Genomic DNA, 27,500 nt, shown 5'->3' on the forward strand with positions numbered 1-27,500 from the left:
GTGTATATATACACAGGACAGGAGTGTATATATACAGTGTATATATACAGATACTTAGATTTACAGATTTACACCACGCAGGCAATATATATATATCATAACTGAGCAGCACCAAATCTTTAAGGGGTTGTCCGCTACTAGGACAACCCCTAAATGTTTGGCCCTGATAAAATTATAAAGCCTACACTTGCCTCCCGTGCCAGCGTCCAGGATCAAGCAGCTCATCCTGGACTTCCTCTTCATCTTCAGTTTGTCTGAAGGCAGAGACAGTGACACCAGCGCTGATTGGCGCCGGGCATCACGTGTCACAACACATCACAGCCACTGTGGGAACGGCGCTGGCAAAGGAGGTGAGTATAGGCTTTAGTTTAAGAAGAGGTTGTCCTAGTGGGAGACAATCCCTTAAAGCAGTGGACGCTTTATTGGCCCATGTGGCAACATTTCAGTTCCATATCAGAGAAATGCTCTGTTATTGATCCGAAACATTGCCATTTGGGCCAATAAAGAGTCCGCACTTTTTTCACGATTAATCAGAGTGGTGTGTGTCTGTGTATGTATGGGTATAATATACACACACACACATACATAGACACACACTCATACACTCACACACACATTACATAGGTGAAACTGCGACTATGGTATGTACGTTATATAGGTTATACCACTAATATACTGCGACCGCTGTGTATAGCCCATATAGGGCAGCTACAGAGAGTGTGTGTGTGTATATATATGCATACACACACACACACTGCGGCTGGCCTATATGGGCTATACACAGCGGTCGCAGTATATTACAGTGGTATAACCTATATAACGTACATACCGTAGTCGCAGTTTCACCTATGTAATGTATATAGACTGCTGTACATACATTATATAGGTGATACTGCTACTGCGGTATATAATGGCAGTATCACTTATACTGTATATACAAAAGTCAATATACATTAGACAGGTCAAACTGCAAATGCTGCATATACAATATATAGGTGATACTATGATTGCAGTGTATAGTTCCAGTATATATATACAGCAGTATCACTTATATAACGTATATACACATCAGCTGCAGTATCACCTATATAATGGATCGGATGCCGGCCGGGGATTGGTGAGGAGAGCGCTGTTCTCTTACACTGGTTCTGGCCAGGGTCAGACACAGTGAGGCTCGGGCGTCTGTGCACGCAGTGGCGGCCTTTTCAATCTTCTGCACAGGTCCAGGTGCGTGCGCTTTCCTGTTTTCCCTCACTGACAAAGGCCGCAGCTACATACGCAAGCACGAATGAGGGCTGCCATGGCCTTGGTCAGCGTGGGCACCGAGAGAGTGCGCACAAAGGCCTGTGCAGAGGATTTGAGGGGCGGGCGACCCATTTTGTAGCTCAGAGTGCTCCAGGCCCTTGATAGTTGTATACTATGGGCACAGATACACAACATTATATACACTGGATGGATCAATCCTGCACCTGGCCCTGGACATACATGCACTGTATATATACAGGGCCATGTATACAGCATGTGATGTCCAGTCACCAGGTTCAGGCGTGATCACTCCAGTGCGGGATTCTGTAGACAGTCTCTGCTCACTATCAGTATAGGGAGATTTATTGCAGGAGACTGAACTTTCCTGGAGCCGATGACCTGGCACTGACAGGGTGACCCTGAAAGTTCAGACTCCTGCAATAAATCTGTGAGCATCAGCAGAGCGGCCGCTAATACTATAGAGGGACCGGCCCTGGACTTATCACCGGGAGGTGAGCAGCAGCGTCCATCTCCTCACCGCACACAGAGCTGAAGCTCCCCCTGATGTCAGTCTGAGTCATCCACTAGATCCTCTCCTGCAGGTAGATGCAGCCATGTTCCCTCTTCAGGAGGCCGCACACAGGGAGCAGGAGGGGGCGTGTCAGCTCCACTGGGAGTGTGATGATGCAGCTGGCCGGACATAGAGAACAGCGCCGGCCACCAGCAGCCCGAATCGCTGCTAAGTGACCGGCCCGGGGGGCACATGCCCCTTTGCCACCCGGCCCAGCCCGCGCCTGAGTGTTAGTGTAGGTCCCATCTGAAGAGGTCGCCTTGTCGTTGGCAGATGGGCTCGCACAATTTGATAAAAATGGGCGCTAAGAACCTCACGTTTCTAGGAGCTGTGTAATAAATATGGCCGATTACATATTTGCGCTGGCAGAATTTTGTTGCCTCTTTTCTTCCTTACTTTTGCATTGCGGCTACAGCAGCTGCTCCTGCACATTTATTTCAGTTTGTCTGTGTTAGTTTACTTTCTTTCTGGATTAACACCTTTAGACATTATAACCTTACAACCAGTTAATAATAATTTAAGTACGGATGTAGGGTAAAATTGGTGATAATTTTAGATACTGAGAGAAATTATACTACAATTCGTGTTATTTTATTTTTTAAGAAAACCACATTCACACGTTTTCTTTCTGCTTCCAAGTTTGATATCAAAGGCACCATATGAACATTTATATTCATTTTCAGCTTTTGATTCTTAGCTAGGTCTGCCTGATCCCACCATGGAAACCCTCTATAAGGCACACAAATGTAATTCCAATGTGTTAATAAGAACTATCCTCCGCAGCCATCACAGATTTCTATCCTTATGACGGGGGGCAGACTGTATTCTGTCTTGAAATAACATATCACGCCTGGCAGGACCATGACAGTCAGTGATCACCGGGGTCCGTCTCCGCGTCTATGGGATGTGACAGAGCTCTTCTGCTTCGTTAAACAACCAGTCACCTTTACATAGAAACCTCTCACTTATTAGCAACGGGTGGCAATGATATGATTGAGCAAGATCCTTCTTATGCGTCTCGGCTTTATGGGAAGTGGTTTTTCTATTACAGGAAGCAATGACTGCATTATATTCACACACAAAAAGTAGAATCCATTTACAATATATATTTCGGGCGGTATATACTACCCCACTATTAGAAAGCAGATGCAAAAAGTGTATCTGCCCGTAGAGAACAGGGTTATGACCTTGTATTACACGACAACCTGCTGAAATAGGGATTTTTGTGTACTCACCGTAAAATCCTTTTCTCCGAGCCAATCATTGGGGGGACACAGACCGTGGGTGTATGCTGCTGCCACCAGGAGGCTGACACTAAGTATTACAAATAAAGTTAGCTCCTCCCCTGCAGTATATACCCTCATGCTGGCTCCCAGAGAACCAGTTCAGTGCAAAAGCAGTAGGAGATCAATAATAACATAGAAGAGGTACAACCTGTCAAATCACAGAGCAGGCACGAAACTCACAGAACAGGCACAAAGCCATTAACAGGGTGGGTGCTGTATCCCCCAATGATTGGCTCGAAGAAAAGGATTTTAGGGTGAGTACACAAAAATCCCTATTTCTCCTTCGCCTCATCGGGGGACACAGACCATGGGCCCTGGGTGGGGACAACATAACAGGTCAGGCCCTGTGTAACTGCTGCCTAAAAGTGTGCTACCGCAAGCTGCAGAGTCCGCCTGCCGAGACTCACATCTGTGGAAAGTCTGGATGTGAATATTATAGTGTTTAAAGAATATGTGTGGACTGGAAGAACAGCAGCATTGCAGGTCTACTCTGCCGACGCCTGATGCCTCATGGCCCAAGAAATCCATATCCACTGAGTGGAGAGTGCCCTGATCCCTGCTGGGATAGGATGACCTCTGCCAAGGAAGAACTCCTGGATAGAGGAACGAATCCACCTGGCTATCATAGCCGAAAAAGCAGCTAAACCTTTCTTTGTGACCATCAGGAAGACCAAAGAATGCGACAGACCTTTGGAAGGATGCCATCCTCGATACATACCTTGTGAGAGCTCGTACCTCGTCCAGAGTACGGAGAAATCGTTCCGCTTTGTGTACTGGTGCCGAACAGGACTAGGGAAGAATGATGTCCCCGTAATGGAGGAAGTACGATATCACCTTATGAACACGGAACGGGAAACAGCCTGAGGACAACCTTGCCATGATGGAAATAAGGAAAGACGTCAGAAAGGACAAAGCGACTAGCTCCAAAACTCACCTGTATGACGTGACCACATAGAAAGACGAACATCCATGACAGTAACGTCAATTCTGATTAAAAAAAAAAAAGTCTCCTGTACGACCCCCAGGACCAATTAAGGTCCAAAAGATACAGCAGTACGATAGCGAAGTACCACAAGTGAAAAACTCTTTGCGTGAAAGTCCTTAGGTGCAGTTTTGTTGCAAAATGAACTGATAAGGCCAAAATCTGGATTTTTTTTAGCGAACTGAGCGCCAGGTCTGAATCTACAGTAGGTTGATTTAAGGAAAACAAAATGGAGATGTATCCGTGATCCCTGCTCAAAAGAAAATGCATACCAAGGCAGGCTTACAGCACTATTCACTCAACTTGTTGTGAGAGTCCAGCTTGAATTAGAAGTCGAGTACTTTGGCGTCCAATCTGGACGCCATCTGTTCTATCTCCGAAGTTCCCTAGCAAAGGCAGATCTGTTGGAAGACTTCTGGATGAAGTTCCCACTCGCCTGAGGGGAGACCTTGATGGTTGAGGAAGTCTGCCGCCCAGATTCCAACTCCTGGGATGCGAGCTACCCTGACCATAGCTGCCCGGCTGCGGTACCCCCCGATGATTGACGTACACCGCAGTTGCGGCGTTAACTGATAGAAATTCGTATGGGGTGACCCGCTAGAAAGACAGTGGAACTGCCGTAGAGCTAGACGCATCTCTCGGGTTTCCAGAACATTGAGCGGGAGCCTGGGTTTCCGAGTTGACCGGCGGCCTTGAGCAGTGTGGTGACGTTCCTCCGCCCAGGAGACTGGCATCGGCAGACACTACTAACCATAGAACCGGGAGAAAAGGTCTCCCCTGGTCAAAGGAGGGGCTCAAAATCCACCATCTGAGAGCCTGTGAGACCCGCAGAGACAAGCAGAGCGAAGGAGACTGCTTCCATTGCCGCCAGCATTTTTTGTGAGAACCATCATCGCAAATTGGCTGGAATGAGGGGACGAGTGACAAAGTGTGCAAGGTCCCTGTTGGAGGACCAAAGGTCATGTCTCGAGGGAGAAGCACCAACCCTTTGGAGATCTCCACAATCATCCTCAAAAAGGATATCCCCTGGACTGGAAATGGGACGACCTCCTCAAGTTTGTCAGCAAGCTTAAGAGAGAAAGTGTATCACAAGCGACAAAGCCAGAATCAGCGTAGTCTTGGAAGTACGGCCCTTTGACTAGAAAGTCTTCCAGATAGGACAGGACGACCATGCCCCAAGAGTGGAAGATGGACCTGACAGCCGCCATGACCCATGAACGGTAACAATGCCGAAGGGTAAAGCCGCGAACAGAAAATGCTGTTCGCGAATGGCAAAACGCAGAAATCTTTGGTGAAGGGGAAGAAATCGGAATGTGGAGGTTAGCATCCTGAATGATGATGGATGCTAGAAGCCCACCTGATATGAGGTAATGACCAAACGGAAGAACTCCATCTGAAAAAGGTGGACCTTGGCAAACCTGTTAGAAATTTGAAGTCCAGGATCGGCCTTTCTTTTCCGTCCTTTTGGGTCCTGAATCCCTTGGATCTGGACTGTCTTGGACAACCCTTCCACTGCTGGCTGGGTCCATAGGAACCCCACGATCCCTTGGTCCTGTGAGGGAAATGCCCTGAATGGGAAGAAGTTGAGGCCAGCCTGGATTGGTTCCAACTTCTCATCGAAACACCCGACCACTCTGGTAAAGGAGTGATGTCAGAGACTTGATTGGACGTGGGATCCACTTTCCGTTGTTTGAGCCGTAATGCCTTTGATTGTAATGGCATTTGCTGTTGACCGCGCAGCGCAAGTAGTGGCAACTAAAGAGGCGTGAACCACATAGTATCCCACTTGAGAGATTTGATTGGCGAACTGTACTGCCTCTGGGAGAAGGTTTCTGTTGCCAGTCGGAAAACTGGTGGGTCTACTACAGGAGATTCGACCCTGTTGCTGTCGCTGCTGTCCTGAGACAGTGCAGAGTTAAAGCGATGAATCTACAATCCAGCAAACCCCTTAACAGGAAAGTGGTGAGGGACCATCCGTCTCCCTGCATCATCCGCTAAACAGTGGTGATGCAGTGGGACTGCCGGGGCCCTCCCAAAAAAGGGGTGCCTCTGTACATTCACGGAGCTCCGGTCTGGTATGAAATCTGGCTGCAGAAGAGGGTACAAGGAGGCGACACTCCATGTGCTCGCCTGTTGATGGTATGGGGAGATCGGTGTCGTTTAGAGGACCCGTCGCCCGTGAAAATCAGCCCAGGCTTGGTATCCTTCGTCGCAGGAGAGGATACGTGGACGACACACCACGTGCTCGCCTGTTGTTGGTTTGGGGAGATCGGAACCTTGAAAGGATCCGTCACCCCTGTCATTCCACGCTTCAAGAGAATCGGCAAATGATCTATGAGGGGGTTTAGTCCTTTTTTAAGGACACTGCATGATTCGGAGCAGAACCCGTGAGGCGGTTACCCGATCGTTGCCTGTGGCGGTAACTGTGACCCGGACCTCCGGAAGGCATCTAGTCTTCTTACAGGACACTGTGTGATCCAGAACAGAACCAGAATTCTCGTCACCCTTCAGAGTCTGGTTAACGGGTTGAATAAGCAAATTCACCATTTCCTGGAACTCTGTGATTCCAGATCCAAGAAAACATCCGATTCAGACTCAGAGAGTGAGAAAACATAGTTTACGGACGCCAAGTTACGCGATTGTTCTGGTAACGTACTACAGATCCTTTTTCTAGACGTCGTATATTTCTGGGATACATGCGGCCCCTGCTAGCCGATGACTCCCATGCAGGAAAGGATCCCTTTGTATCAGTCCTAATGCTCAGATCCATGGAGGGATTCAATGACTTAGGCCAGAGAAGCCATGGATTGCTACAGTGACGAAGCCCACTCAGGGGAACTAGGTACACTGGGATTGATCGCAGAGGAGGGCTCCTGAGGGCTCCTGAGCATTTAGGGTCACAGGCTTGCTAGGTAAAGAAGGCTGCAATGGTCTAATTAGACCTTTTTGGAGCTTGGCCATAAATATCTATATTTATCCATAACAGTGGGAAGGCCGTGTGACAGGAATGCAGGAATTAATGGACTGTCACAAGGTGGCCAAGCAATTGATAGGACAAACTGTCCATTAATTAAGGCAGATCATCGCATACTCCCTACAGAGGGGATTGCGATTTCCAGCCTGGGGAGTTAGGGGTTAATAGCAATTAGTCTTACCAGGATATCCATGGAGTTCTCTATGCCTGGCGATCCTCTGCGCTTCTGAGAGGATGCAGCTCCGGACTGGTGAGAATACCTGGATCCGGACGAGGTGGGAGGGGGTAGCCGGGGACTCTCACTATGTGCGCTGTAATGGCTGCCGAGACTTCCTGTGAGAGGAAATCTCGTGCTGTGGGAAGCACCAAGAGAAAAAGGCGGAGTCACTGGGAACGCGCGCAAAGGGGCAGAGTCTCTGGTTTGCGGCCTAGCAGAGGCCGAAGCCAGGCGCTAAGTTTTAGAGCCGGCTCCCGGAACGCAACTCGCACTCAGGAGCCCCTGCTGTATCTGGCCTGGGTACTCACCGCTGGGAACCGGAAGGGCCGTGGAGCAAAATGTAGAGCTCGACTGATCTGTCAGAAGGCTAGCTGCCGAAGTCGAAGCAAAATGCAGAGTTCAACTGTTCTTAATGCAGGTTAGGCCTCTTTCACACTTCAGTTGTTTGGCGTCAGTCTAAAACCGTCATTTTCCTCAAAAAACGGATCCGTTTTTTTTTTCGACGGATCCGTTTTTTTCCCCATAGACTTGCATTAGCGACGGATTGTGACGGATGGTCGTCCGTTCCATCCGTCATGCGACGGATCCGTCAAAATTTAGCGGACGTCATCTAGACATTGACGTTCATCTAGACGTTTTTTGTCTCCGTTGAAATGGCGGATCGCGACGGATCCGTCGCGTCCGTCATTTCATAGAATGGCCACCTATGGGCGACGGATCCGTCGCGATCCGTTTTTTGGCGGATCCGTCGCCCCAATCCGTTTTTTAAAGTTTTTTCAATTGCGCATGCTCCAAAAAGTATATACAACCCCCGAGTAACGGATCCGTCAAAAAAACGGATCCGTTACATCCGTTTTTTTCAACAATTGTGACGGATCCGTCGATCCGTCACTTTGTCGGAAGTGACTGACGCCAAACGACTGAAGTGTGAAAGAGGCCTTAGCTGCTGGAGCCGCCGGCCTTGATTGATGTACCCAGCAGGTTGCCCGCAGAGCTGCCAGTCTTGGGGCAAAATGCAGAGCTCGGCTGCTTGCTGGATCCGCCTTAGCGTGACATAGTGCGGGCGGCAGGTGCCGGATGGCAGAGTACGCAGCTCTATACAGAAGGTCAGAGTGCTGTCGCTGTAGGTTGGACAGTGCAGGGATAAAGAAGGAACCTCAATCCACCATCCCTTTAATAGGGAGGTGGGGAGAGACCGTCCGCCACCTTGTATCATCCACTTTAACAGTGGTGGTGCAGTGGGAGCTGCTCAGACGCCAAATGGGGGGAGCCTCTGTACATCCACAGAGTTCAGGTACCCGGGTGGACAGGGCTAGTTGTCCTGCATTAGACCTGGCTGCAGAAGAGGATACATGGAGGCGACACTCCAAGTGCTCGTCTGTTGGAGGTGCGGGGAGATCGGTGCCCTTTAAGGGACCCGATGCCCCTATAAATCAGCTCAGGCACGGCGTTTCTCGTCGCAAGAGAGGATAAGTGGAGGCGACACTCTCCGTGCTCGCCTGTTGGTTTGGGGAGATCGGAGCCTTGAAAGGATCAGTCCCCTTTCGTCCAAGGAAAAAGTAAAAATTGAAAATTAAAATAAAAAATAATTTTTGGTCTGAAGACCAGATCCGTGTGCCTCCTCCGTGTGACACTAAGCAAGAACTGGTTCTCTGAGAGCCAGCAGGAGGGTGTATACTGCAGGAAAGGAGCTAACTTTCTTTGCATTACTTAGTGTTGCCTCCAGGTGGCAGCAGCAAACACCCACGGTCTGTGTCCCCCAGAGAGGCGAAGGAGAAATATGTAATACTACATTGCGGCAGGAAACAAAGTTTAAGCATCTTTTTGGGATTTCTCCTTGAAGTTTATCCAGCCTTTAATGAGGATCTGTTACTTGCTGTAAATATATTATTTTTTAACCTGGTGTGAATGCGGCCGTTTTCCTGAATCCGGCGTTGTTTTTCTTTTGTTTTTACGCCTCTCCGTTCCAGAGATATGGCCCCTTTTTTCCTGTACATAAATTTAGTGCCAACTGGGTGTGGACTCCAAGAAGGCGTCCACTGAGGAGCGGTGAGGACCACGCCCACTTAAAAACAACAAAAAAAAAGACTCGATTTACATAGAAGGAATAGAGGGCCATATCTCAGGAAAGGAAAGGTACACAAACAAAAGAAAAACAGCGCCGGATTCAGGAGAACAGCGGCATTTACACAAGGTAAAACAAACTGCATATTTATGGCAAGTGACAGGTCACCTTTAAGGGTTAGTCACAAGATTTAAAGGTATCAGCTGTCTAAAAAAATAGGAAATAGCTTAAGACTAGCGGAGGGGGGGTCAAACTGTGGGGTGTCTTACTGATCCTGAGATCAGAACTGAGCAGAGGCTGCCCACACGAGCCACCATCCCATTCATTCTCTATGGAACTAAGCAGAGTACAGCGCTCTACAGGCCTAAGACAATGCACCTCCAACACAGCCCCATTTTCAATAATGGAGGGGAACCCAGCAGTCAGACCCTTTCCGATCTGCAATTTATTACCAATCTTATCAAATGGTGTTAACTTTAAATGCTGGAAATAACCCTTTAAAATAAAGTTTAAATACTTTTCATTGACTGATCACATTGAAGCAAGATGAGGAGGATGTAGCAGAAGACTTATCTGCCTGCTTGTGTTCTCCCAGCACATGTCTGATACCCACAGATCCACTACACAGCATCAGTACGGAGGCAGAGGATCCACAAGACTTTCCATTGTTACCTTCTGCAGCTGCTTGATGATGTCCTCGTCTTTGTTCAGATATGGCTTATACGAGCTGTAGACGCCTGCGGAGAGAATACAACAAAAATGACACACAACAGCCCCATAGAAATCGGTGTATCACCATCACACCATCACACGGCAGCACTCACCGGGCTTTGAATCCAGCGTCTTTAGTGTCTTCAGTTTCTTCACTTTCACCTGTTTGGGTACATCTCCTGCAATGTAAGGAATAATGTACAGTCTCATCACTAACGGATAGTAGACTTCACTGCTGTCGCGCAAAATGCACACACCGTCTATTATTTTCACATTCCAGAATTCATTATTTGTCCTTTGTTTCCCCTTTTACTAAAATTTATTAAAAAGTATGGGACGTAAAAATGCTATTGTGTATTAACTTCTATAATGCAATGTTTCTGTATCAACGATATACTGACAAGCAGCTTATTAGCCTAGCAGAGGAGACTGGACATGGGCAGTGCTTACAAGCTTTATCCAACAGAGCTTGTAAGCGCTGCTCTGATGATGGCCTGATAGAGGGAGCGCACTGTTAGCACCAGATCCTCGCCGGCTTCAGTTTTATTGCGCTCCTTCGGTCTTGTTATATGAGGCAGTTCAACCTCCGCAGTATTGGAAAGATCAACATTTGGACCCGCAGCTCGATGATGCCGCTAGTCCAAAACGGTCAATCAAGCAGATTTCCATCATCCTTCAGCAAGTAGGGAAACTGAATGCTGAGTAGCGGTGCGCTCTTGAACAGAAATTATGAGGCCAGAACCCCCAAGTATATAAATGTTAAAATTCTGGCTGGCTTCAGTCACCACCAGATGCGATCTGGATTTTATTGCGTGATAATTGCTGCTTTAATATTAAATTTATTGTGCAAACTCTGCAGTCTGCAGGACGGAAATGGATCAGTTAATGGTACCGAAATAAATAAATAAAATAAATCAAACAGAACCATACATACATACACACACACATTTGAGGTTTGGTCTATGCCTGGGGGGCTCTGCACCCGACTATTTTTCTATTTTCACTTTTGTGTTTTTTTGTGCTGCTCTAATACTTATATATATATATATATATACACACACACACATACATATGTATAATCAACCTGTTAATGGTGAGACATACAACATGGTGATATAAGTTGGCGACAAACAAGAGACAAGCGACTCGATTAGTAATGTATAAAATTCAGTCCAGAATCGCCCATCCCAAATAACTCAAACTCCCCCCCAATGTAAAGTGGTAATATAAAGCCCCTCTACATGTGTATTTAGGATCAGAGTCGTCGTTACCTGCCAGCTTTACGTCTCCTATACGGATTATATGTGGCCAGTGCTGCAGAGTTTTAGCAAAGAATGGATTGGTGACACCGAAGATAACGGAAGGTCTACGGAGAAGAACACAAGACGTCTCATTACTGAACATTTTGTATTTTTTTATATTACTCAGTGGTCAGTGCTTATAGCTAGTGAGCATATCTGCTACATTGAGGGGGGCTGCAGCCAGCTCTACGTAGCACAAGAGATCGGATGATTGCAGCTTCTAGTCTCCCATGGAGACTATTGAAGCAAGTGTAAAGTAAAAAAATACATATTTTTAAAAATATTAAATAAATAAAATATAAATGTTCAAATCACCCTATCACCCCATCAAGATATAAAATAATTAATCCAACCTGTAAACGGCTTAGCGAAACAAAAAAGGTAAAAATTCCAGAAATACTTTATTTTGGTCGCCGCGACATTGCATTAAAATGCAATAAGGGATGATAAAAAGATCGTATCTGCACCAAAATGGTATCAATAAAAACATCCACTCGGCACGCAAAAAATAAGCCCTCACTTGGCTCCAGATCCCGAAAAAGGGGGCCACTATGGGTCTTGGAAAAAGACACAATTTTTTTTTTTTTTTTAACAAAAATTTTGATTTTTTTTTCCACCACTTAAATAAAAAACAACCTATACTTGTTTGGTATCTACGAACTCGTAATGACCATGGTGAGCATGGTAAAAAACAAAACAAACAAACAAACAAAAAAAACAAACACTGTTCTGGAATTGCATTTTTTTTTGCAATTTCACAGCACTTGGAATTTTTTTCCCATTTTCCAGTACAGGATATGGTAAAATCAATGGTGTCGTTCAAAAGTACAAGACATCCAGCAAAAAACAAGCCCTCATTCTCAGGACCGGGCATTGGATCAAGGAACTACAAGCGTTTAAGAAAAAAAAAAAAAAAAAAAAAAGGCATAAAAAAAATGATACGTACGGCGCCTGGGTGCGGGTCGTGTACTCCTTGAATTCTGCATCGTGAATTGTGAAGTACGGTCTGAAGTCGCTACAATATTTTAGTGGAGAAATGCACCTGAATATAAATACATAGAAACAAGTAAATGCTTTAGGTCATGTCATCAGCTTAACCTTTAAAAGGACCTTTCTAATCAAAAAGGTATTGTCCAGATTGGACAAAAAAACAAAAACAAACGGACACAAGTTATTTTTATGACCATTTGCTGAAAACATGCAATACAGTTTACTGTATTGACAGCCTGCCTACAGTGAAGCACGGTGGGGGTGGTGTGGGCTCAGTGATACCTACAGTGAGAGTCAGGGGATGCCTACAGTAAAGAACGGCAGTCGTGACTCGGGGATGCTGACAGTGAAGCGTGGCGGAGGGGGCTCGATGATGCCTACAGTGAAGTGCTGAGGCTATACGATGCCTACAGTGAAGCATGGTGGCAGGGGTTTGATGATGCTGTGGGACTTGAAATCTACAGCTTGTGTAAGGCAAGATTAATTCAATCGAGTATCAGGAAATGCTTTGACAGAATATCATGCAAACCCAAGAATATTAGAGAGCCAGAGGTCATTGTAATTTAGGAACAGACGCTAGCGATTCCTCAGGAACAACGGCAGAAGCTGGTGTTTGGTTTGCATTACGTTGGCAGCAGGTTATAACAACCAGAGAGGCTCTACTAAGCATTGAAGACTCTTGATATGAAGAGGCGAATAATTCTAAGACAGCAGTAGCCAGGAAGATAAGCGTTTTGTTATGAATTTGGAGAAACCACTTGTTATATTACCTTGCTAAAAATGTCTGCATTTGGCGAAAAATAAAGGGATACTGTGACAGAAGCAATCTTATGTGTATGGCCGGATAGATAGATAGATAGATAGATAGATAGATAGATAGATAGATAGATAGATAGATAGATAGATAGATAGATATGGGTGGAGAAAATCTACTTCTCATCGGAACCTATGAATACTTACCCAACAAGAGCCAGTACGGTCTCTGAAGACTGAGATGGAGACGGAGCCATGACTACAAGTGGTTCCCCCAATAACACAAGTTCCCAAAGCAACTGAATATGGAAAAAGACTGGTGAGAAGCACCTGAAAAATGCAAAGATCAATATTACAACTTCTACTAAATCTACCCATTTCAAAGAGGTTGTTCTAGAATGGGGCACAGGCCACAAAACACAATGGTAAAAAGAGGTCACCTTTTGGCATAATGGTACCAGTCTTGGACAAACTCTTCAAGGCTACGACCATATATTGCAATATACCTGATCCCAGGGAGCCAAGTACCAACACCCCAAGGAGCCAAGTCCCCAGGATACCAAGACCCCAAGATACCAAGTACCAAGACCCAGGATAAAGTTTGACGAAACCCAAAAAAGCGGAATACGGGTGTATGGTAAATAGTGAAGAATTTCAGTGTTACCTGAACAAATCCACTTCATGGATGGTCGGTAAAGACACCGAGATCTGGGCGTCACTCTGAAAGGGAATTGAAAAAAGAAACAAAATAAAAATATTAAAACCACAATGAAATCACTGCTGTAAATTAGCAGAATGCATTTGAGCGCGGCTTGCAGACAATTATTGTAAACGAATCTGTCGGGACCTGCTGGGAGTTGTAGTATAAGAACAGCTGGAGACTTGCTCGATTGGAGGATGTTAAAGGAGTTTTCCATTTTCAAAAAAAAGTGGTGCCCAAAATGACTGAATACTTGTAAAAAATGAAAAACACAGATAAAAGTACTCACCCTCGACGCATCTTACCCTGGCTCTCTGCCACTGCAGCCATGTCTCAGCTACAGAGCACATCACCGCTGCCGCCAATCACTGAGCTCAGCGGTTCAGGACATCCACATGAGTAGAGCGGCTACGCTCAGTGATTGGCTTTAGTGTTACTGTGTTTTGTATTAGTGACATTGCCACTGTAGATAATGGTCCAGTGGGGGGAGAGCTGGCACTGGACGCGGGGATGACGAGCACTTTTTGTTTTACAGCCACTTGGAACAACTTTTTGTTTTGTTTTTGAAAGTGGAAAACCCATTTAAGAGTTACCAAGATGAGACTTGTAATACCTGCTGCGTCATCTCCACTATTTGTGTCGTTCCCGGTTTGTCATGACGGGTCGGAAGCCGCACCTTCGAAAAAGATCAGAAGCGATCACACAGGAGGAACTTTGATTCGCTATAGGATCATGCATCGTATTTTATGGCGTAAGTGAGAACGTAAAATGACAAAAATTCTATAGTACCTTTATTACAAGCCCCATAATTGGCAAATGCAGAGTGGTTCCCGGCACAGGCGGAGGCCATCGGTCAATTTCACTGCAAGCTATAAGCAGGAGACAGGAGGTACAGGAATAACTGCAGAGAACGTCCCCAGGGGTCTAATGCAGAGCCCGCCATTTATTAATTAGCTCGATGTGTGCACGTGAAAGACGGCGAGCGCCACTAATTAACTACGCAGTTTGTAAGGTTAGAAAATACAAAACACAAGTAATCAAGACCTTCCATCGCTTCTGGTAACTGTTAACTATTTTTTTCTCCTCTTTCGTGATGGATTTTATTTTTTTAATTTCTATTAATAAGGTGAAGTTTTAATATGTTTTTCTATTTTTGATTGCTGGATTTTTTTCCCCCCTTTTCTAATGTTAAGTGTCTGCACATTTATAGCAGGTGAGGTCAGGTGCAAAACATGAGCTGAAGACTGACTGCTAATCAATGTAGCGGAAGGAGCGCGCGTCGCGGTACGTCAAAGGTGGAGAATGTGAGACGTGGGAAATACAACAGCAGTGAGGATGGTTAGCGCCCCCTAATGGTGAGCGGAGCATCAAGGGTGTCCCTGGAGCAAGATCGGGATCACAATATCCATGGGGCTATTAGGTGGAATAAGGCTAATGTTTCACCTTGTGGATAGCACCAAGCCGGCACAGAGAGACTTTTAGCCCCTGGGGTATTTATATATGGTAATATATAATATATGGAGAGAGAAAAAGAATGGGCTTCTACTACCACCGCTTGGGGGTAGCAATCCTAAAAGTCAATATTGACTCTTTCAAAGGGCCTTTCCACAAGACTTGGTGTAAAAAGCCAAAACAGAAACTCTATTTGCTCCATTGTATGGCCTATAAGTCTCCTTACACTGACTTGGTTCATTACCTCTTAAAATCCCATTAAAGGCTTCTCACCCAATCAGATCTCATGCTTTGGACTGATGAGGGAGAAAAACCCCAGAACATGTCTGAAAATGGAGTTTCTGGTTTGGCCTCCTACCCCAAATCATGTAGCAAAACTTTTTAAAGGGTCTATATTAACTTTTAGGAACCTTAGATGGCATTTTAGTCCATTTTTTGTCTTCTCTAAAAAGGCGATTTGTAACTGGGGCTATTAGCGCATGCAGTGACAGTAGGATTTTTGTTTTTTTTAATGAGAAATTACGGTACTTCTTTTAACATCAGGGTCCAGGGTAGATTATAATGGGACACTACATCTGTGTACACTAAGGTTGGTCTCAGACATTAACAAATGAGTGTCCTCTGACTATTGACATGCCGGCAATCACCTGATGGAAGAGGAAAATGCTTGTTTGTCGAGCGATTGGGAGGTTCATCATTCTCAGAAGCACATTGCCCCATTTAAACAAGAGATGTGCTGCCGATAACGATGATCTGATTAATGATCGCTTTCTGCACATAGAGAGGACATCTGATCAGCGGTAGGTTATTAAAATGCTTAAGAATGGATTCAGGAAGATCAGAGAGGACTTCTTACCTGCTTCCAAGCATGGATCGCTCCTCTCAAAATACTCGGGGGCGATCTGCTTCACCACCGTGTGAAAGAAGTTGATGTATGGAAGCTTACTTATCAAAACTAAGGACTGAAAACAGAAAAAGGACAGAAAAAGAAACAGCGGTTAGAGGTTTTAAAAAAATGAAATAAAGTACAATCACCCCACTCCCCTTTCCATCCCTAAAAAAATAATAAATGAACACACCACTGCAATTCCTCTGTAAAGCTCCTACTTTTCTGATCCAATTTGGTCTAATGTTAAAAAAAATTAAGCCTTAGAAATATATAGAGAAATTTTCACTTTGTCTCCAGAGCTCAGCCATCGCCTTACAACTAGCTGCAGCAGGATCCTCCCCCCACTTCAACAGGACAAAAGATCACTAAGCCCCACCCTTTCACTAAGGAGAAGGTGTGGCTTTAGGATGGCCACCAAATGATTAACCTCTTTATGCTTGGCAGTTTTTCTATAAAACTGACCGATTCTGGATCATATAGAAAACTATAGGACGACTAGATTTCATGTTCATTTCAATTCATTGTCCCATTAATAAGTAACATGACTGTATAATTAAATTACACTGAAGTCTACCCAAACTTTTATGACATTTCCATGTAGAATTCAATAACTAAAGCGAATAACAAGTTTAAAGAGTTATGTCCAACTGGGCAATCTAAAGGAGAGGTGATAACTTTCTCATCAAAGGGGGTCCCCACCACTAGGATTCTGAAAACAGGGATCTGAAATACCCCCATTACGGTACCCATACACTTTCAATAGTTGTCGGCCAAACACTAATTCGCCCAACAGACGTAAAAGGGAAACATGGAAGGGATACAGCAGAACAGCTTGGGTTGGCCAATCGAGCGCATGAATTCATACTACCCGGTCCTCATCTCCCCCAACATCATCTGTCGAGGAAGAGTCAGAAGACTTCCATATGTTTGTTTTTTGTTTTTATTAATTAATTCTTGTTGACTAGGTTACCAGCCACCTTGGCAGTGTGACAAAGTAATCGCAGTACCTACTGTACCGTAAGCAAATATCTAAAGCTGGCCAGATCGCTGAAGCACATGATCCATCCAGCTCTGCTGTCCCCGAAGTCAAAATATGGGAGAGGGCATAATTCAGCCCAGAGGGGCAACCATGTAATTGGTCCGACCTGTCATGCTTCAGGAGCACAGAAGTTGAGAGGCAGAAGAGCAGTGAGCTCCTGAAGATGACAAGTCAGAACAACCTAGCATCAATAAAGAAAATAATAATAATAAATTGGAAACTAAATAAAAAAAAAAAAAAAGTTGTCGACCTTTGAGGCGGGGAGATTTTTTTTCTTTATTGCATGTAATTGGGGCTAAAATCATTTTTGCAAATGGATTTCATTAAAAATGTTGCACCCATCTGTCTTCTATAGCCTTTGTGTTTCACTATTGCTGGCTGCAGAATGAGTTAAATGAGGATCAGTCAGTGACCTCAATGATGGTAACTCTGTTATCTGTCTTTTTCTGACCTCCCCTTAGCCGATTTAGGACCACAGACCACATCAAAGTTGAATGTGCAGGAAACACATAGCCTGGAAAGGCCAAACAAGGCAAAATGTTTTATCGATCTCAATAGCAAAAATGATCTTTAGCCCAAAATACATTCAATTAAGAAAAAAATGACCAGAAATAAACTTTACAACAGACAAAAAATGGTGAACAGCAACGCAAATCACCGCGCAATTATTTCTATACGTCTGGACGCCACAGTCACCCTCAGCTCCTGAGAAGAAACGGACCAGCGCCTCCTCGGCAAAGCTGATGGTTAAATAATTACCTTTTGAAAATAGCCTCTCTTCAGTGTCTTGTCTCGGACTTGTCGGAAATAGACGTAACCATAGAAACAGGACGGATCTTTCTGCAACAGTCACACAAGAGTAGTAAGAAAAACATCCGCACTCTTATCTTACATACTCAATTGTGGATAATTGGACATCTCTGGTCAACAACACCTTAGTTAAGAATTTTCATTTTATAAAGAGGCACAGAATAGAAAGAGACAAAAAAGGAAAGGAGGGAAAGAAGCGAAAAAAGGAAAAGGAGGGAAAGAAGAAAAAAAAAAGGAAAGGGAGGGAAAGAAGAAAAAAAAAGGAAAGGGAGGGAAAGAAGCGAAAAAGGAGGGAAAGAAGCGAAAAAGGAAAAGGAGGGAAAGAAGCAAAATAAAATGGAAAAAGGAGGGAAAAAAGGAAAAAAGCAAAAAAGGAAAAGGAGGAAAGAAAGAAGCAAAAAAGTTAAAGGAGGGAAAGAAGCAAAAGAGGAAAGCGAGAGAAAGAAGCAAAAAAGGAAAAAGGAGGGAAAGAAGCAAAAAAGGAAAAAGGAGGGAAAGAAGGGAAAAAGGAAAGGGAGAGAAAGAAGCAAAAAAAGGAAAATCAGGGAAAGAAGCAAAAATAAGGAGGGAAAGAAGCAAAAAAGGAAAGGAAGAGAGAAGCAAAAAAAGGAAAGGAAGAGAGAAGCAAAAAAAAGGAAAATCAGGAAGAGACACAAAAAAAGGAAAAAGGAGGGAAAGAAGCAAAAAAGGAAAAAGGAGGGAAAGAAGGAAAAAGGAAAGGGAGAGAGAAGCAAAAAAAGGAAAAATCAGGGAAAGAAGCAAAAAAGGGAAAAGGAGGGAAAGAAGCAAAAAAAGGAGGGAAAGAAGCAAAAAAGGAAAGGGAGAGAAAGAAGCAAAAAAAGGAAAATCAGGGAAAGAAGCAAAAAAGGGAAAAGGAGGGAAAGAAGCAAAAAAAGGGAAAAGTAGGGAAAGAAGCAAAAAGGGAAAGGGAGAGTAATAAGCAAAAAAAAGGAAAATCAGGGAAAGAAGCAAAAAAGGGAAAAGGAGGGAAAGAAGCAAAAAAGGAGGGAAAGAAGCAAAAAAGGAAAAGGAGGGAAAGAAGCAAAAAAGGAAAAGGAGGGAAAGAAGCAAAAAAGGAAAAGGAGGGAAAGAAGCAAAAAAGGAAAAAAGGAGGGAAAGAAGCAAAAAAAAGGGAAAACGAGGGAAAGAAGCAAAAACGGAAAAGAAGAAAAAAGGAAAGGAGGGAAAAAAATGAAGAAATATTGATTCTAATACTGACCGGCCCCCTACTGGTCTGCGCCTCCTACTGCAGGGGGTGGTTGGGTGAGGACAGGCAACTATTGCATTATTTTTTAAACCCATTCTGAGCCTTTTGTGAAAGGTTTTTACTGCCACTCAAAGTAGGACATGGTAGCCTATTAAATCTACACATAACCACAGGCATTAGTCTCACTGACAGCAGAGACCCCTGGATGTTGAATCCAACTTTTTCTTATGTTAATTAAAAAAAAAAACAGCAATAAACTCAATACTTTCTTTTTTTCCTTAAGTGCAATTTAATTTCCTATCTGATGAATGTTACTTTTTTGGAATATTTCCAGTCTTACAATATTCCTACCCTGCAGGATGAGGCCACACATGGCCTATATAAGACCATATCATCCCCATGACGGTAACATTTGTCTATTAGTAGGTGTGCCAGGCTAAGAAAAAAATATATAAATTTTTTTTAAGTTGTTAAATATCTTATTATGAAATTATCAGTAAAACAGGTGGGAGACCCTCATTCGAAGATCTCCATTATGTGGGACACAGCACACATTATTGCCACTAGAGACGTGCGATGGTCATGGCAGCGACAGAAGCCCGGACCGAAAAAGGCCAAAGAGAGGAGCAGGCAGTAGCAGGACGGTCAAGGAAAGGTGAGCATAACAGTTTATGGTTTTATTAACCCCTTTCCAGCCATCTGAATAAGGCAATAGAGGCGCTCAGACAAAACTTTTGAGGTTTTTATTATTAATGATACAAGTATCCAAACCTTTAAATAAACCGGAGAGTCTCTGTCCATTTGATCCAAGACACAATGAAGCGAGGACTTCCTGCCGGCCGACTGCCGGAACCTGAAGCAAAACTGTGTGTCCCCCAGGCAGCCTTAAAAAAAAAAAGACAATTCTGGCATCACAGTTATATATTATATGGCGTTTACTGCACGGCTTAAATTATTTTATATCTTGATAGATCAGACTTCGCGGATGTGGTAATGCCACGTTTATTTTTTCAATTTATATTTTGGGAAAAGTGGAGCAAAACTTTTATGCATTTGACTCAATGATGAGGGGAACAGAGGGCGTGTGACTACATTTGTCTGTTCGCTCCTAGTTACCATTGCTTGGCTTTTTTATCTATTCCATCTAGGCATTACACATTTCTTTTTTTTAGCTTAATATTTTGAAAAACAAATTTTTAGTTCTATTTTTCAGCATAGGGGACCTGAACCGGTGATGATTTGATCACTTGTACAATAAAATATTGCAATACATAGCAAAATGAATAAACATCTATGATTTCCTGCCGTCAGTAGGTCCCAAGCTGGCAAATCATCACTGTGGAAGGGGTGAAGTAGGCATCCGAATCTACAAAACATCAGGCCAGTACAATGCCGCTGTCAGAGCAGTGAGGCAGGTGCTGTCTTTTAAGCACAGCTGTAGCCTCCGTGTACAGCGCCGCCTCAGCTCCAGAACCTGCTCCGTGCGCCTCAGAGTACAGTGCCGCCTCAGCTCCAGAGCCCGCTCCGTGTACAGCGCCACCTCAGCTCCAGAATCTGCTCCATGCGCCTCCGTGTACAGCGCCGCCTCAGCTCCAGAACCTGCTCCGTGTACAGCGGCACCTCAGCTCCAGAACCTGCTCCGTGCGCCTCAGAGTACAGTGCCGCCTCTGCTCCAGACCCCGCTCCGTGTACAGCGCCACCTCAGCTCCAGAATCTGCTCCATGCGCCTCCGTGTACAGCGCCGCCTCAGCTCCAGAACCTGCTCCGTGCGCCTCCATGTACAGAGCCGCCTCAGCTCCAGAGCCCGCTCTGTGCCCCTACGTGTACAGCTCCGCCTCAGCTCCAGAACCTGCTCCGTGCACCTCCGTGTACAGCGCCGTCTCAGCTCCAGAGCCCGCTCCGTGCGCCTACGTGTACAGCGCCACCTCAGCCCCAGAACCTGCTCCGTGCGCATCCGTGTACAGCGCCGCCTCAGCTCCAGAACCTGCTCCGTGCGCCTCAGTGTACAGCACCGCCTCAGCCCCAGAGCCCGTTCCGTGCCCCTACGTGTACCGTGCCGCCTCAGCTCCAGAGCCCACTCCGTGACCCTACATGTACAGCGCCACCTCAGCTCCAGAGCCCGCTCCGTGTACAGCGCCACCTCAGCTCCAGAATCTGCTCCATGCGCCTCCGTGTACAGCGCCGCCTCAGCTCCAGAACCTGCTCCGTGTACAGCGGCACCTCAGCTCCAGAACCTGCTCCGTGCGCCTCCATGTACAGAGCCGCCTCAGCTCCAGAGCCCGCTCTGTGCCCCTACGTGTACAGCTCCGCCTCAGCTCCAGAACCTGCTCCGTGCACCTCCGTGTACAGCGCCGTCTCAGCTCCAGAGCCCACTCCGTGCGCCTACGTGTACAGTGCCGCCTCAGCTCCAGAACCTGCTCCGTGCGCCTCAGTGTACAGCACCGCCTCAGCCCCAGAGCCCGTTCCGTGCCCCTATGTGTACCGTGCCGCCTCAGCTCCAGAGCCCGCTCCGTGACCCTACATGTACAGCGCCACCTCAGCTCCAGAGCCCGCTCCGTGTACAGCGCCACCTCAGCTCCAGAACCTGCTCCGTGCGCCTCCATGTACAGCGCCGCCTCAGCTCCAGAGCCCGCTCCGTGCGCCTCCGTGTATAGCGCCACCTCAGCTCCAGAACGTGCTCCTTGCGCCTCCGTGTATAGCGCCGCCTCAGCTCCAGAGCCCGCTCCGTGCCCCTACATGTACTGTGCCGCCTCCGCTCCAGAGCCCGCTTCGTGCAAAGCGCTGTTTCAGCTCCAGAACTTGCTCCGTGCGCCTCCGTGTACAGCACTGTCGAAGCTCCAGGGGCTGCTCTGTGCACCTCCGTGTACAGCGCCGCTTCAGCTCCAGAGCCCGCTCCATGCGCCTACGTGTACAGCTCAGCTTCAGAGCCCGCTCCGTGAGACTACATGTACGCCGCCTCAGCACCAGAGCCCGCTCCATGCTCCTACGTGTACAGCTCAGCTACAGAGCCCGCCCCGTGCGCCTACGTGTACAGCGCCGCTTCAGCTACAGAGCCTGCTCCGTGCGCCAACGTGTACAGCGCCGCTTCAGCTACAGAGCCCGCTCCGTGCGCCTACGTGTACAGCGCCGCTTCAGCTACAGAGCCTGCTCCGTGCGCCTACATGTACAGCGCCGCTTCAGCTGCAGAGCCGGCTCCGTGCACCTACGTGTACAGCGCCGCTTCAGCTCCAGAGCCCGCTCCATGCGCCTACGTGTACAGCGCCGCTTCAGCTACAGAGCCCGCTCCGTGCGCCTACGTGTACAGCGCCGCTTCAGCTCCAGAGCCCGCTCCTTGCGCCTACATGTACAGCACCGATTCAGCTGCAGAGCCCGCTCCGTGCGCCTACATGTACAGCGCCGATTCAGCTCCAGAGCCCGCTCCGTGCGCCTACGTGTACAACGCCGTCTCAGCTCCAGAGCCCGCTCTGTGCGCCTACGTGTACCGTGCCGCCTCAGCTCCAGAGCCCACTCCGTGCCCCTACGTGTACCGTGCCGCCTCAGCTCCAGAGCCCGCTCCGTGCGCCTACGTGTACGGTGTCGGCTCACCTCTTGAGCCAGTTCTGTGTAGTATGACAGATGTCAGGAAGGAGCTAATAGTGGTCACTAAAATGATATTTGTAATAGATAGATATAGAGAGAATCCATCTACGCGTTCCAGGAAAGCAGACATTTCTCTCTCCCTTTCCATCCTGACAACTGCCTGCAGAAGCAGCGTGCTGCCCCCCATGCGTCCCTTGGATAGGCCATATGCTTTGGTTGCCTGTTTGCCAAAAATGGAAGGGATCAGGAGGAAATAACTTGTTTTCGCTGCAGGACTGATCAGAACCATTCAGAAAATCCTGCAGACTGAAGCGGCGGAGACTCGTTCATCTGACATTTGCTGGTTTTATTCATTTCTTGTTTGCTGCTCCTTTAAGACAAGTACGAGAGACACCTACCAGAATTGGAGTCCGGGAATGACAGGTAACAAATGCTGGTTTTCTGAAAAGCAAAGCAAATGACAAACGGTTATGAATGTCTGCAGCACAAGCAGATCACAAATGGCCGGGTGGTGACAGCTCACAGGATGGAGCCCAACAACCAACCTACAGGGGAAAACCCCCAAAAAATGTAAGCCGCGCTCCAGAGAAAATCTAACGCAAAAAGTGCAGAGGCTTCCGCTTGATAAATCCACTGCGTACTTGCACCGTAACATGACTTTTCCGCATGTTATTAACTTCTTAATGTATTGCAGTCATCATATTATACAGCACTGTGTACTTACAATTGCTCCTTTTTCCTTTCTACCCAGATAATTCTCCTCTATGTAGAAACAGGAAGTCTCTTGCGACTGCAGAAATAATTCCCCTTCTTAACCTCCTGACCCAGCTGCTCCCTCCTGCCAGTGACTTTTGCAGTGATGACTCATGCAGGGAAAATTGACCTCCTGTTTCTACATAGAACTAGAAAGATTCAGCTAGTCAGTTATTAATCATGTGAGGTCATAGACCTAAAGGAAAAGAGAAGAATTAGCTGGGTAGAAAGGCAAAATGAGCAACTGTAAGTACACAGTGCTGTATAATAGGATGATGGCAATATAATAAGAGGATAAAAACTGTGATAGGAGTAGGAGGAGGATGAGGATGAGGAGGAGGAGGATGAGGATGAGGAGGATGAGGAGGAGGAGGAGGGCTTCTTTTAGGAACCTGCACAGCAATTTCACCATGTTTGGTGTAGATAAGGGTTTGCCCTGATGGGAGAATATATTCTTGCAGACTTACCTCCTTGTCGGTTAATTTGGCATGGGGAGGATACAAGGCCTGCAGAAAAAATATATATATATCAGTATAGTATTTGGGGTATAGAACTGTCACACGGAGACTAACACTTGTCATATAGAACATGACGCGACAGATCGGACTATGTTCACACTGAGTTTTATGCATATGCCAGGAAATATGTAATAAATACATTAACAGGAGGCTGTGATCAATGACTACTATGGGATCCATTGGAGCCACATTCATATCATTATAGCCTATTGGTGACAGCGGCCATTGTTACTTTTTAGGCCTCGTTCACACATCAGCGGTGAAAGCTGCACGCGCTCCGGCTCCGCTCCATTCATTGTCTATGGGAAAGTGGCAGCGAGCTGAGCGCTGACTATGGATGGAGAGGAGCCGGAGCGCGCCGCCGTCGCTCTGCAGAGTCCTGTTCTCGGGATCGGTGCTCGGCAAGTTCTCCCCATCCCATGGATCACCTATGATGTTCGGTGCGCCCCATCTCCGGACCAGCAGCATATTATTACTGCTGACTTCTGGGCACGTGCGGTCGATCTGCTGCGCTCAGCAAAGTCCCGACCAAAGGTCTGCAGAGAAATTCATGGAATTTTCCCAGCCATAAATAAAAATAATAAAAAAAAAAAAATGAAACCTTAGTGCAGTTACATAATAAAATCCAGCAAGACGTCCGTCGTCTTCTGAGACGTCACCTGGACTTTGCCATCTATATTTATGACCTGAGGATTTTTATTTCCATGTACAATTAATGAGATAAAAAATTCTGCCAACATCAGCGAATACTGAGAACCATTATCTACGAAGGCATAATTTGTTCTTCTTAGAATTTAGTACTATGATGGGGGGGTTGTTATTTTAATTTCATTGCAAAGTGCTTCTTTAAAGAGGGTGACCAAGACTTTCATTAATTAAAAATTAAAAAGAAAAAAATATATATATATTCGCTCATCTACAAGACCCTTGGATCTGTTGCCCGTGTTCCCAGTAAATCTCCTTGCTTCATCTTCCAGTGGTTGGAAGATGGAGCGAAGAGATTGTTTCTTCAGGCTCAGACCGCTGCGGCGAGCAATGATTGGCTGCAGCATCCGCCGCTCGAGAAAAAAAAAAAAGTGAGGAAACCAACAAAGGATAGCGGAATCTTCAAGGGTCTATTTTTTCTTATTTTAAGACCTTCACGGACCCTTTTCAAAACATCCGACAATCCCTTTAAGGCCCGTTTGAAGCATTTTTGCACCTATTCTGCGGCCGGGCGTCCTGGCGGGTCACTGAGATACAGTCACAGCGAGCCACGTCTGCTGCTCACCGAGGGAACACCAATATTTGCCCAGCGGGACTTTCAGCTACGTGCTTTGCAAACAGTCTAAGGAGCAACCAAGAAATGGTGCCAGAAAGTGCGAAAACTAAAAAAAAAAACACATTTATACAACGCTGATTTGTGATTTTTCTTTGCACCAAAAAACAATCCAAAAAGAGGATTAAAGAAGCGTAAAATATTCCCTGAAGCTGCAGCCAATTGCTGGACTTAGCGGAGATGCTGATGTAGATTGCACAAGATGCTATAAGCCCAGTGATCGGCTGCAGCGGTGATGTCATGATTATAGCACATGTGACCGCTGCAACCGATCACTGGGCGTAGGATTTGTGGAGGGTGATTAACTATGAACATTCTTGTGGGCAATCATCTGCTCTGGTAAAAAAGCCTTTCCTTGCACCCTGGGCAGCACATTGCATATTCTCAGCAGCGCTGCTCCCATGAAGCAATGTGTGAACTACGGCACCAGCGATTGTTCGTCCCCCATGTGATTGTTGATCGCGGATCGTTACAAGCAAATTATTTGTCTCTAAATTTTGATGGGAGAATTTAAATCACTTTCTAATAGAAACTGGAGCTCAGCGCCCGTCACCCAGGTCGGGGACCTCTCCGGCAGGTGGCACCCCCAGACGCTGGCTCCTAATTACGTCACCATGGTATTGTGACCGGCGACTATTCATCTGATGCCAAGGACAAGAAACCACAAACATGTAGTAAAAAGGAGAACAGTTAGTTCTTGGCATCGCAGCTCGAGTGGTAAATCAGAGTCATAAGAAAGTCATCAGCCACAAAAACAAAATCAGACAAAGATGCAAATCAATACAAAACACCCAGTAGCTCCATGGAACGACACGGAGCAGAAGCCTCGGAAAAAAATAAATAAATAAAAAAATAAAATAAAAAATATATCTGCTGCTACAGATCTGCTTTAAAGGGTTAATCCCAACATAGTAAATTGTCTCCTATCCTGCTGGTGGTTCCAGCCGCTGGGACCCTCAGCTCTGCTTTTCAATGGAGCAGAGGTAGCTTGGTTTTTCCCAGCAGTTCCATAGACAATGAATAGAGTCTCAGCTTGCACACCTCTGCTCCATTTTCCTAAGTCTTATCGCCCCATTCTCCAGATAGCAGTCAGATAAGGGGTAACCCTTAAATAAAGTGACATGTCACCTATGCAGTTTTCAAAGCCAATGTGTAATTCGTAGACTCAAGATCACGGATTTCCCTTTGCAACCAATGGGAGGCATTTTATATGGATTCCAGCATGGAAGAGACCCCCGAAACCTGTTTTAAAAAAAACCCTCAAACATTCCCAAAGGCTCTGTTCATAAGGTTTTTTTTTGCAACACATTATAGTCCATGCATCAGGAGGGCTACAGCACACAATCCAAATAAATTACAGGCAAACCCTCGCCATAGGCTGCTCTGGAGTAGGCGTCACTGTATGCTCTGTTTTTAGTCTGCTGCACTTACCAATGCATTTAACTGACCTTGATGGCAAGGAGCCCTATAATCAGTAACATAAAAGTGCAAGAGAAACTAAGTGCAACAAAGCGTCCATTAAATTATATTTAATTCACTGCGACCACTGTTCTCATTGGATAAGGATGTGACCTTAGGAGAAATGAGTCCTAAGAATTGATCTCTGTTCAATGCAGTTTATAGGCTGGGCGTTTATTAAAAAGGTCTATTTTAATTTTTTTTATAAAGACCAAAATCATATCTAAATTACAACAAATAAAGTAATGGCAGAAAATATATTTAGGTACATATAAAAGGTTAGTGATTGGCTGCAGCGGTCATCTGGAGTACACAGGACATCAAGGCACACAGAAGACAAGCTCTGAGGGGGTGAGGACTGGAACAGAGTTTTATTTATTTTTTGTAAAGGTTATCCTAACACCAAGTTGTCAATTTATTCACTTATTACCAGGAGGTATAACAGAGGAACGGCACAAAGCAGAGTTACAAGATGCTCCAAAATTTGGGGGAAGGGTCACTTTCCTGAAAAAACAGACATGTCAGGAGAACACTCTATAAAGGTTTTGGGAGACCCCTGGCAATTACCACAAAGATGGACTCTGAGGGCTGGATTCATTAATGCATCTATTTTGAACTGATTCCTCAATAGATACTTTTTAATGCAATTTATGTACTCAGAGGATTTAAACCCTGGGGAGAT

The 27,500-nt window shown here is 45.7% G+C and overlaps 1 protein-coding gene across 3 annotated transcripts in view; it reads right to left on the reverse strand.

Moving 5' to 3' along the window:
• The window catches only part of DENND6A (DENN domain containing 6A), a 50,238-nt gene that overhangs the window by 21,522 nt on the left and 1,216 nt on the right, over window positions 1–27,500 (reverse strand). For all 3 annotated transcript variants that reach the window (XR_013218720.1, XM_077278576.1, XM_077278577.1), the window contains exons 2-14: window positions 23,992–24,030; window positions 23,170–23,212; window positions 19,964–20,076; window positions 17,935–18,015; window positions 16,104–16,209; window positions 14,585–14,664; window positions 14,409–14,471; window positions 13,760–13,815; window positions 13,303–13,425; window positions 12,299–12,394; window positions 11,323–11,417; window positions 10,165–10,230; window positions 10,013–10,077 (exon numbers count right to left, since the gene is read on the reverse strand). Coding sequence is in view for 2 of the 3 variants with exons in the window: in XM_077278576.1 (XP_077134691.1) it covers window positions 10,013–10,077; window positions 10,165–10,230; window positions 11,323–11,417; window positions 12,299–12,394; window positions 13,303–13,425; window positions 13,760–13,815; window positions 14,409–14,471; window positions 14,585–14,664; window positions 16,104–16,209; window positions 17,935–18,015; window positions 19,964–20,076; window positions 23,170–23,212; window positions 23,992–24,030 (1,026 nt within the window). In the remaining variant the exon portion in view is untranslated. The remainder of the gene's footprint in view (window positions 1–10,012; window positions 10,078–10,164; window positions 10,231–11,322; window positions 11,418–12,298; window positions 12,395–13,302; window positions 13,426–13,759; window positions 13,816–14,408; window positions 14,472–14,584; window positions 14,665–16,103; window positions 16,210–17,934; window positions 18,016–19,963; window positions 20,077–23,169; window positions 23,213–23,991; window positions 24,031–27,500) is intronic.

This window comes from Ranitomeya variabilis, chromosome 8, assembly GCF_051348905.1.
Source record: "Ranitomeya variabilis isolate aRanVar5 chromosome 8, aRanVar5.hap1, whole genome shotgun sequence".
NCBI classification, from domain to species: Eukaryota; Metazoa; Chordata; class Amphibia; order Anura; family Dendrobatidae; genus Ranitomeya; species Ranitomeya variabilis.